Below are 11,184 nucleotides of genomic sequence, written 5' to 3'. Positions count from 1 at the left end.
GAGCGTTCTAAAAGGCGAGCGCCGCCAGCTGCAGATCAGCTGCCGCTGCTTGCGGAGGAGGCGGAAGCGGCGCCGGCCAGCGGGGAAGCCTCTCTCTCTCTCTCGCTCTTTCTGGGAAGGGAAGGGAGGGGAGGCGACGGGCATTTCAGCCAGGCCGCTCAGCAGCGGCCATGCCCCCGCAGTAGCTCTCTCGCCTAGTCCCCACGCTGGGGGCAGGGCAGGGGCAAGCCGGCCCGAGCGCTTGAGATGCCCGACGCTGGGCGGGCGCTGCTGGCATGGCCTCCTTCGCGACTCCCGGGCAGCAGGACGGCGACAGCGGGGAGCTGGACCGCTCCCTTCAGCAGATGCTGCGGGCCATAGTGGACGAGAGGACCCGCGTGAGCCTCCGCCACGAGATCAGTGGGCTTGGTGAGTGGAAGGCCGGTGGCAGATGCCGGCTGGGAAAGGCAGCAGCCGGTGGGAGGTGGGCGGCGAAGGCAACCCGCCCCTGGTAGAGGAAGTCGCAGCCTTTGCTTGGCCGGGAGAAATGCAGGCGCTCCGGGGCGCCGCCACCCTTTTTTTCCGCGCTGACCCTCCTTTCGGAAGCCCTCTGCACCTGCTCAGGGGCTCTTTCCCCCGGCCATAACCTGCGAAGTGCTGGAGATCCTTAAGGGGGGGGGAACCCGCCTGCCTGGCATAAAAACCGTCCCTTTGTAGCTTTTCTTGTTTCAGTGCAAAAGGGTTCCTTAAAGAACCCGAGGAAAAGAAATTCTGCCTCCCCACTGTTGTTAAATGAACCAGACCCTCCTCTTGGTCGGGAATAATAGATAGGGTCTCCTGCTTGACCAGGGGGTTGGACTAGAAGACCTCTAAGGTCCCTTCCGGCTCTATTCGTGATTGGTTGATGGATGATTCCTGCCTACAAGCTGCCCGGTTGTATCTGGCTGTAGTTTCCAAGGTGCCCATCCTTGTATGGCCATGCAAAACAAAACACCGGCCACCAGTTGCTGAATTAGGGTGACTGAACTGCTACCAGAAGCTCCGTTCTGTTAAAAGTGCTTTCCATGAAAAGGATCCTTTCATGGTTTCATAAATAAACCTTTATTCTTGCATAAAGGCTCTTAAATGTGGGAGATGCAATTGTTGTAGCAGATATAACTTAGGACGGTAGTAGTACTGTAGAGATACAGTAGGCCTAATAATTCCCCTATGGGATAATTGTCTCTACTTCCTGATAGAATAGATCCTCTTCATAAGACAAATCTGTGGGTGACTCATATTCTTTTGAGGAAAACAAAGTTTGTCTCCTCTTTCCTGGTTTAATTTCCAAAGAGGGTGAGCAGAAGGGGGCTGGTTTTTTGTTTTTGTTTTAGATTTATATGCCGCCCTTCTCCAAAATTGCATTTTAGTTTTATTTTCTGGGCCAACGTGCCTGGCCTCGCCGTAATAAGGATATCAAAGGTATGTCTCGGCTACTTTGCTGGGCTGGAGAAAAGAGGGAAGAAGAGATGAGGAAACTGTCCTTTTAATGTTCTCTTAATGTTGGGAAGTACTGCTGGACCTTGCTGCAACTGAAATCCTCTGAGACAGGGGTCCCCAACTTTTCGGACCTCAGGGACCACTAAATTCATAATTTTAAATCCCGCGGACCACTAATAGGACCTGCTTAATGATAAGCTGGGTGGGTGTAGCTAGGTGGTCATGTGACTGGGTGTGGGCATGGCCAACTGGATGTCACTCACATCGAGGGGCGCCTCGCCAGCCTCTACTCACCCCTCCCAGCTCCTCCTTGCTTGCCCGCCAGGGCTCCTTAGAGCCCCAACAGGAAGCAGTTGCTGGACAAGAAAGCCACCAGAAGAAAGAGTTGGCAAAACAGCTCAGTTCAAATTGGATCTCACCAAGAAGGAGGCCCAGCAGAAATACCTCACTGAGGACTACTAGCATAGGCTTTCCAGCAGAGGGAAGACCTGTGGGAGTGCAAGGCCAGGTACCGGCGCCTGGAGGCTCAGTGGGCTGAGATGGTCAGCCAGTTCCAGGCCATGATGCAGTCCCACTGGAACGAGGCCCTCCGGCTCTTTGGCACCAGCAGCATTTCCTTCCAGCCTTCGCCCAAAGCCCCGCACCAGGAGGCTGAAGCAGACCCCAAGTTAGAATTTCTGCCCCCCTCCGACCCACAAAAAAAGACCCCAAAGGGGGAGACTCTCTGCAGCAACACAAACCTTCATTGCATGTATCCATCCCAGTTTGAGGATCCCTGGTTTAATGCAATATAAAAATTGCAAATAATTTTTCTGCGGACCACCAAAGTTTTCTCATGGACCACCAGTTGGTGACCGCTGCTCTTAGAGGTTTTATTTATTTAGAGAGAAAAAAAGTCTTCCCCATTTCAGTGATACCAGTTGAAGTCACCTCTCCCTTGTCTTCCTGCCTTGTTTCTAACACAGGCCGTCATATAACATGTTCCTTGTGACCAGAAAAACGGGATGTGGGAATTGTCCCTCACTGATGTCCCCATCCTAGAGAAATTCAACGCTTTGCCATCTGTAGCATTGACGTTATTTCTCTGAAGGAAAAATGGACAAAGCTGGATCTTTATGCAGGGGGAATAAAGCTTGATATATGCTCCAGTTTCTAGAATGCAGTGTAAACAATTACACCTTCCTCGACAGAAAAAGGCCTTTGTGTTCCTCAAGTTAGAGTCTGTTGTTGTTGTTTTCATGCTGGATTAACACCTGTTGCACATTCTGGAATTTGTAATATTCAAAGATCTAACATAATCCCATCTCCAACATCCTAGAAATAAATTGGCTAAAGCGTCTTGCTGATGTCTTTTTTACAGCTTGCTTCTGCAAACAAATTGCATGGCCACAGTATTTATTGGATTGGCATCTAATAAGCGTATTAAAGTGCATTTCCCACTCTGGGAAACCCTGAGGTTTCCATTGGTTTGTTGGGAGATTTCTCATCAAAAGATGGGAAGTTCAGCAAAGTCTTTCAAGGGAGGATTTACGGTCACAGACCTTGGTGTAGAGAGCTGCCATTAAGTGAACTAATTGTCTCTTGCAAACTCCCCTCCCCTTTCGCTCCTCTTTTATTTCCTCTGGGAGGAGCCATTCATTGTCCACCTGTGGCCTTACTCCCAAGTTGACCCCTGTTCTTTAGCTGTTCCCTTCATCTGGCAACTCTGCACATGCGCACACTTGGGAACAGGGCTCCAGCTGTTTGTCTGCCTCACTGATATCTGACTCCGAAGGTAGATGATAACTGTCAGACGGCCCTGGTCCCCTCTCTGCCTCTGACACAGAGTCCTCCACAGAGCCTTCCCCAGACTCCACGACTGGCCCATGTTTCTCCCCAACCTCCTCACTGTCCGAATCTGCTGCCAGCTCCGCTGGTTGGCCACAATACCATTGGTGTAGAAGACATTCCCTGAAGACTGAATACCGCTTTCTAGAGCTGTGTTTGTCGACCTCGGCAACTGTAAGATGTATGGACTTCAACTCCCAGAGTTGAATTCCACACATCTTAAAGTTGCTAAGGTGGAGAAATACCGGTATAGAGGTATAAGTATAATCTTTATTGTCATTGTACTTAAATACAACGAAATTGGTTAGGTAGTGGGAGGAAATTACAGTTTGCGGCTGCTTCCTTCCAATTTTTTTTGGTCTTAATTAGATGAGGAGCTTCCCATCACAAATGCTGTTATCTTGCTATTATCTGCCTGAAGCTCAGCTAAGACCTCTGGTCCTCTGTGACCCTTGAGGTCATGCTTGGTCTTCTCATTTGCCGCTGCTTTGCCTGATGACCATTCTCCTCCTTCCTGGACAGATCTCAAGATAGTTTCTCCTTGCTCACAGTCTTGGCTGTGCCTTAGAGGTTGCATGATCATTCCATGATTCACTCTGCCTTTGTTCCCTTGAAGTTGTACCCTCCCCTTGCTCTGAATCGGTGACTTCATAGCATTTAAGATCTCCTTAGTGCATTATGGGAACAGCCTTTTGTGTTTTTTATGCACTGCTATTAAAAAAGATTCCCTGGGCTTGTTTTTAACTGTGGCTCTGTTAGAAACCCAGAGAAAAATCTGCATTACTATGTTTGAACTACAATGCAAACTCAGCTGCCGAAGAAATCAGTTAGAGAAACTGGTAGATTTATATTCAATACAGATCTCTGGCAAAATAATTCAGGCTACATCTTTATTTCTCTAGTTTTCCAGTGCAGGAATATTGGAATCTGTCTAGCATAAAAACTATGCACTTTTCTTTAATTAACTCTCTTGAAAAAAACCATAACCTTCAGGGAGCTCACAAGTTGAAAAACAGCTTAATTCGATTGAGGCATTCAATTTATAAGAGCCATTTCAAATGGGATGGTTATAATATAACTCTTGTGGGTCGGGCAGCCTTAAAAATTTAAATTATACCTAAAATACAACACCATTAGGTAAGAAAAATATGTGGGAGAACCAAAGAAGTGTGATGAAAACAGGCATTTATTTGCCATTTTTTTGCTGATTCTTGGAACAATTTTTCCGCTTTAGTGTTTGTGAAGTTACTATAGGTAAAATACAAGGGTGAGACTTTGTTTTACAGTTCAGAAATAGTCTTGGAATGTTTTAAATTAGTGTTTCTTAACCTTGGTTGCTTTAAGATGTGTGGACTTCAACTCTCAAAATTCCCCGGAGTTGAAGTCCACACATCTTAAAGTTTGCCAAGGTTGAGAAACATTAAATGATTAAGAACAGAAACTGTACAACTCATGCTGTGGATTATAAATTAAAAGAATTAAAGGAGTCACTATTCAACTGTAAACAACTTGACGATTTTGCAATACTGCTGGTGGATTTGCTAACCTTTCTGCTTTGATTGGTGATAAATGGGTATACATTTGACTAATCTACATATGATTATTTATTTTTTATGTAGTTTGTCAAATGTGTACAAGATAACAGGTATAAGTATAAACATGGATATGAAGAAAAGAAATGAGTGCGAATGGGGACAGTAGGACAGGGACGGAAGTCACGCTGGTGTGTTTATGCATGCTCCCTTTACGGCCCTTTTACGAATGGGGTGAGGTCCACGGTGGACGATTTAAGGTTGAAGCTGTGGGGGCTTGAGGATGTAACAGCAGAGTCAGGTAGAGCATCCCAGGCATTGACCACTCTGTTGCTGAAGTCGTATTTTCTGCAATTTAAGTTTGGAGCGGTTTACCTTGAGTTTGTATCTATTGTTTGCTCGAGTATTATTGAGGTTGAAGCTGAAGTAGTCCTTGATAGGTAGGATGTTGTAGCAGACAATTTTGTGTACTATGCTTAGATCAGACTGTAGGCGGCGTAGTTCCAGGTTCTCCAAGCCCAACATTTTGAACCTGGTGGCGTAAGGGATTCTATTGTGAGCATTGGAGTGGAGTGCTCTTCTCGTGAAATACCTCTGGACCTGTTCATTGAATTAATATCCGATATAAAGTGTGGATTCCAGGTAGACGAGGTGTATTCGAGAATTGGTCTGGCAAAGGTTTTGTATGCCCTTGTTAGCAATACAATGTTGCCGGAGAAGAAACTTTGCAAAATTAGGTAATAACAACTCTTATCTTTTATTTATAATTCTTATCTTTTTATTATCAAGCAGATATGGAAAGTACCGGTAATAGGATATTCCTTACAGTAGTAAAAGAAAATCAGTAAAGTTTACTATTAACTTTTTAGTGATGGCTGTGTTTTGGTGGTCTTATAGAAAAAGATGCACAATATTGCTCCCCAAAGACTCTAAAATAGTGTTTCTGAATTTTGTCATCTTTAAGATATGTGGACTTCAACTCCAAGCGTTCTCTGGATGAGCATGCTGGGTGAGGAATTCTGGAAGTTGAAGTCCACACATCTTAAAGTTGCCAAGTTTGAGAAGCACTGCCTACAGCAATTTAGCAACTGCAGGGCAGTGGAAAACCTAAGAAGGCAGATAGGTGTTTCTGCCCATGGAAAAGTGACCTACTGGCCATGGCCCATGGCGCTTGAGCACTGCAGTGGCAAAGCAGGAGTTTTTAAAGCTTGAACCATGCTGCCGTTAAGCCATAAGAAAAGTAGTGGCTTTCCTGATTGGTATTCTTGGCAAAAGGCTAAGTCTGTATTTATTTATTTCATTCTATCCCATCTTCATGTTTGGACAACTTTGTGTTGTGTGCCAATTGCACCTGCTCCTGTATCAGGAAGCTCTTACAATTATTCCTGCCCTGGTCATCACCTGAATGGACTACTATAATGTCCTTTACATGGGGCTGCCCTTGAAGAGTATCCGGAAGCTTCAAGCTCATGCAAAATGCAGTGGCATGGGCCTCCCTAGAAGGACGTCTGCTACACCTGTGCTCTGTGAGCTACTTTGGTTTCTAGTCTGCTTCCCGGGATGAAAGGGTCAGTTTGGTGTAGTGGTTAAGGCACTAGGAAACTGTGAGTTCGAATCCAACTTTAGGCTTAAAAGCCAGCTGTGTGACCTTGGACTAGTCGCACTTTCTCTCAAACAACTCATCCCTCAGGCTTCTTGTGGAGAATAGATGAAGACGAGGGAGTATTGGGGATGTTAGCTGCCTTAAATCAGTCAGTCAGTCAGCCAGTCAGTCAGTCGTCAGTATGTCTGTCTGTCTGTCTGTCTGTCTGTCTGTCTGTCTCTGTCTGTCTGTCTGTCTGTCTGTCTGTCTGTCTGTCTATCTATCTATCTATCTATCTATCTATCTATCTATCTATCTATCTATCTATCTATCTATCTATCATCTGTCTGTGTGTGTGTGTTCCAGCATAACTCTGGAACGCCTCAAGCAATTTCAATCAAACTTAGTACACAGATGACTTACTCTCTGGAGAAAAATATTGTGGGGATAAGGCACCCCTAAAGCCCCTCGGGGTATATGTTCTATTAAAATACAGCCTGTTGTGCCTTCAAATGTCTTCAACTGTACTGCCGTAAAATGGCTTCTACTGTAAGAGCAGTGGAGTTTCCATGGTAATGGCTTCACAGTACTCCACAGGAGGGCTCCCTCTGGTAAGGGGGAAAATCCAACATTAGAAATTAGAACGTTTGGACTGGATACTCCCCCCCTATAAATAAATACCTGGGCAACACCGGGTTATTGGCTAGTTATTTATAAAAGAATAAATGTGGGATATTAATTAAGAAATACAAATTTCAAGGTCCTGATTTTGGCGAAGTGATGAGGTTTTCCTTCTGGAAAACCATATTATCACATCCTTGGATACAAATGACTGTGTCCAGAATATTTCCTGTAGAGAGCTAAGAGCTAATTCCTTCAGAAATTTTCTCCACTCTTCCTTGCAACATCCTTCTAATTCAGAAATAATTTTAGCGGTCATCGTGTTACACTCCATATTTGAGCTCTCCCACAAATTTTCAATCATATTTATTGGGAATTGTGAAATCCATTGTAAAACCTTTGTTGGAATATTCGGCACATACTTCATGGTTGATTAGGAGATTATCTTCCACATCATTGTCTTGGTGGAATATTCAATCTGTAAAATCTGTATTTGCTTCAGTCGTGACATGTTTTACGGGTGTAGATCTCTACCCATACTTTATCTCCAAGATCTAATCAGACATATATGTTATCGGTGTGTATCTGTTCCTTACATGTGCATTTGTATGTTTGTATGTACAGATGTAGTGGGAAGCGCAGGTTGGGCTGTGGGTCCCATGATTAGGGGACAGAATGTCTTTGAATGAAACAGTCCAATATTTCTTAATCTTAGCATCGTTAAGAGTTTGAGATGGGTGGACTTCAGCTCCCAGAATTCCTCAGCCAGCATGCAATCTTGGAAATTCTGGGAGTTGAAGTTCACCTATCAAAATTGCTAAGATTGAGAAACTCTGGGACACTCGGTAACATCCCAAATCACTCCCGGCCCCATAGAGATACAAGAAAGGAGGAAGGATGTTTCTGATTTGTTTTCCCTTTGCAATTGTGGTCCGACCTTGGCTTATTTTCAAATTTCTGTTTTTCATTAGTTTGTCCCATCATAGCCATTTTAATCCTGAATCCCTTTTCATAATTGATTTCCAACGTTACATTGGGTTGGAAAGAAGAAAAATGGAATGTGTCCCCTCCCCCCGCCAGCCTTCAAATAATGAACAATTAAAGGTAGTCCTGGACTTACAACATTTCATTCAATGAGTGTTAAAAGTTACTACAGCACTGAAACATGTGAATGGCATCTTAAAATATAACAAAAAATACTTATGAAAAGAAAACCCAGGAGAAAAGACTATTCTAAACAGGGCACGAAGGAACTTTTCCAGATTTCAACAATGCCGCCATTTCTAATCCACAAGACTTAGAACATCTGGCTGGTCACATGTAACTCCAGTTAGACGGGGGTGCAATATGCATTGGCCAGAGTGAGTGGGCCTTAAAACTGTGGCCTGTGTTGGGGGCTGAGCTCATTCTGATCATGGACAGGACCACATGGTTTGAGGTCCTGGGCAAAAAAGGGAAGAGATGCTGAGAGTGCCTGGGTTTAATGCCCTCTCTTGGCTTTTAAATTTGAGCTTGTATTCTGATTGGCTGTCAGACTCCCACGGGGCCATGCAGGGGCACCTCTGTAGGCTATCCTGAGTCCCGAGCTTGGTTGATCCTTGCTGGGTGATGATGTAATGAAAGGGTTTTGGGATTCCTATTATGGTTCTGCCTGAAGGAGTTAGATCTTTGTTATGTAGAATAGACTGGCTCAGGCCTTAATGGCCCTTTGACAAAGTGTGTGTGTGTGTGTGTGTGAGTTTCTGCCTCCCTTTTTAGCGGAAATATTCTGCCCTTTTAATATTTCCTAAAGTATTTCATTTTTCTAGGAGAGGGGGGACTCCTACAATAGATTGCGTTGTTCAAATTGGAACGAGTTTCTGCACGTTCCCTTAAAAATATTTTTTTTCTGGATTGATATCTATCAATATCTGTATCTAACCTGCACAGGTAGCCCTCGACTTACGACCATGATTGAGCCCAAAATTTCTGTGGTTAACTCAGACATCTCTGTTAAGTCAGTTTTGCCCCCTTTTACGACCTTCCTTGCCACAGTTGTTAAGTGAATCACCGCCGCTGTTAAATAAGTAACACGGTTGTTAAGCGAATCTGGCTTCCCCATTGACTTTGCTCGTCAGAAGGTCGCAAAAGGGGATCACGTGACCCTGGGACCCTGCAACCGTCGTAAGTATGAGTCAGCTGCTAAGCCGCCGAATTTTGATTGCGTGACTGTGGGGATGCTACAAAGGTGGTAACTGTGAAAAATGGTCATAGGTCACTTTTGTCAGTGCTGTTGTCATTTGAACGGTCACTAAATGAATTATTGTAAGTCGAGGACCACCCATATCTCTTATTTCTATCTCTGATGAGCAATAAAAGACAGAGAGACATTTTGAGGCATCAGGCTAGGATTGGGGAAACCATTAGCCCCCCTTAAGGCATAAAATCCGCTGTGTGATCCGGAACAAGCCATTTTCTCTCAGGCCCATGAAAGAGACAGTCAGCAAACCATTTCCGAAAAACCTTGCCAAGAAAACTGCAAGGATTTGTCCAGGCGATCTCTGAGAATTAGATGTGTGTATTACAGTAGTAACGGTGGTTTTTTTTTTTTGAAATATTAACGTTAATGAACATGATATTGCTTAAATAAATGATATATTTAAAGCCGAGTGTTTAATACAAAATGCATTAAATCACGTTGCTGCATAATGAAGGTTTCTGTCTTAAGCATAACGCTTACTACTAAGACCTCCGCTGTATTGTTATTTGTTTTTGTTGATGCATATTACGAAAAAAAAAGAGCAGAAAGGAAAAGAGGAAAAGAAATCGCTTGAAAAATTGAATAAGAACTTAGTTTCCATGAGGGTTTATCTGTGTGGTCTGTTGCAGGCCTGTAACAAGGAGTAGTGGCATTTGTGTATCTCTTTGCTTATTATTATTATTATTATTATTATTATTATTATTATTATTATTATTATTATTATTATTGCATCAACAGAATTGTATCACAGCGGCCAGTTGTTTCGCCGGATTTGGCATTGATTACTAGTCGGGCCCCACCCAGGGGCCTAGGACGTCGTAACGTATTTTCGTAATATGTGTGCGGATCCAAGCAGTGCGGCCTTTTGCATTTGACTGATGGTGATTTTGTCAATTTTTAACTGTTTTAAATGTAATTCCAGTGCTTTTGGAATAGCACCCAGTGTGCCGATTACCACTGGAATTACCACTGCTGGTTTGTGCCATAATCGTTGAATTTCAATTTTTAGGTCCTGGTATTTCTCGATTTTTTCATATTCCTTCTCGGCGACCCTGCTATCACCTGGTATTGCGATGTCTATGATTGTAACCTTATTTTTCTCAACCAGTGTGATGTCTGGTGTGTTATGCGCTAGTATTTTATCCGTTTGTATGCGAAAATCCCACAAGATCTTGACCATCTGACCCTCAACGACTTTTTCAGGATTATTATTATTATTATTATTATTATTAAAAACCCTCCTATGGTAGTAGCTAAAAATCTGTGGGTGTTTTCTAATAACCCTTATTGCAATGACAGTAAGTGGTAGTTGAAATATTTTGGCTTGGAAACAAGCTAACATTGCAGTCATTGGAAAGACGGAATAGTTTTTTTTCCCACCAAGCTTCCTGGTTGTATTGTTTAAAATAATGTTATTTTATGTGCTTATTTCCGTTTGCCCGAATGGCTTCTCCTAAAAGGCTTTTGCTGCAAAAATTGAGGACCTCAGAAAAAGCCTTTTTCAGTTCCGTTTTCCCATGTCAGTTATATTAAGAAGAAGGCAGATTTCCTTTTGAGAAGAATTGCTCTGAAGGACAACTTCCCATGCAGCTTCGTCTTCCCTACTGATTTTAAGTGGCTCCATAAATCACGCGGACAGATGGATCGGGCCGAGTTGAACATTGGACTTTGAACAGCAGTTTGGGCAAATGTTATGGATGATCGACATTTGGGTATCTGAGGTTGAACTGTAAGTTCCTCACCTGATCTGGAAAGTGTAACATTGGGGACTCGTGATGCATTCCTGTGTAGGTTGGCAAAACATTCAAAAGAAGCGGTCTATAAAGAGCATTAATAGGAATAAAAAGCCTGTCCCTTTGGAGCATTAAAGAAATTGAGTCGTTTACAAAAACCCACATGGTTGCTTTGAAAGATGCTCTGTGTTG

At 43.6% G+C, this 11,184-nt stretch overlaps 1 protein-coding gene across 2 annotated transcripts in view; it reads left to right on the top strand.

Moving 5' to 3' along the window:
- The first annotated feature begins 53 nt into the window (after nucleotides 1-53).
- The window catches only part of KIAA0930, a 62,428-nt gene continuing 51,297 nt past the window's right edge, over nucleotides 54-11,184 (top strand). For both annotated transcript variants that reach the window (XM_081958418.1, XM_081958417.1), the window contains exon 1: nucleotides 54-408. In XM_081958418.1, coding sequence (XP_081814544.1) covers nucleotides 276-408 — 133 coding nt within the window. In that variant the 5' untranslated portion in view covers nucleotides 54-275. The remainder of the gene's footprint in view (nucleotides 409-11,184) is intronic.

Source organism: Natrix helvetica (genome assembly GCF_964273705.1).
Source record: "Natrix helvetica genome assembly, chromosome: 6".
In the NCBI taxonomy this organism is placed as follows: domain Eukaryota; kingdom Metazoa; phylum Chordata; class Lepidosauria; order Squamata; family Natricidae; genus Natrix; species Natrix helvetica.
The sequence above is the reverse complement of the archived record's forward strand: the minus strand, read 5'-3'. Positions and strand labels throughout refer to the sequence as shown.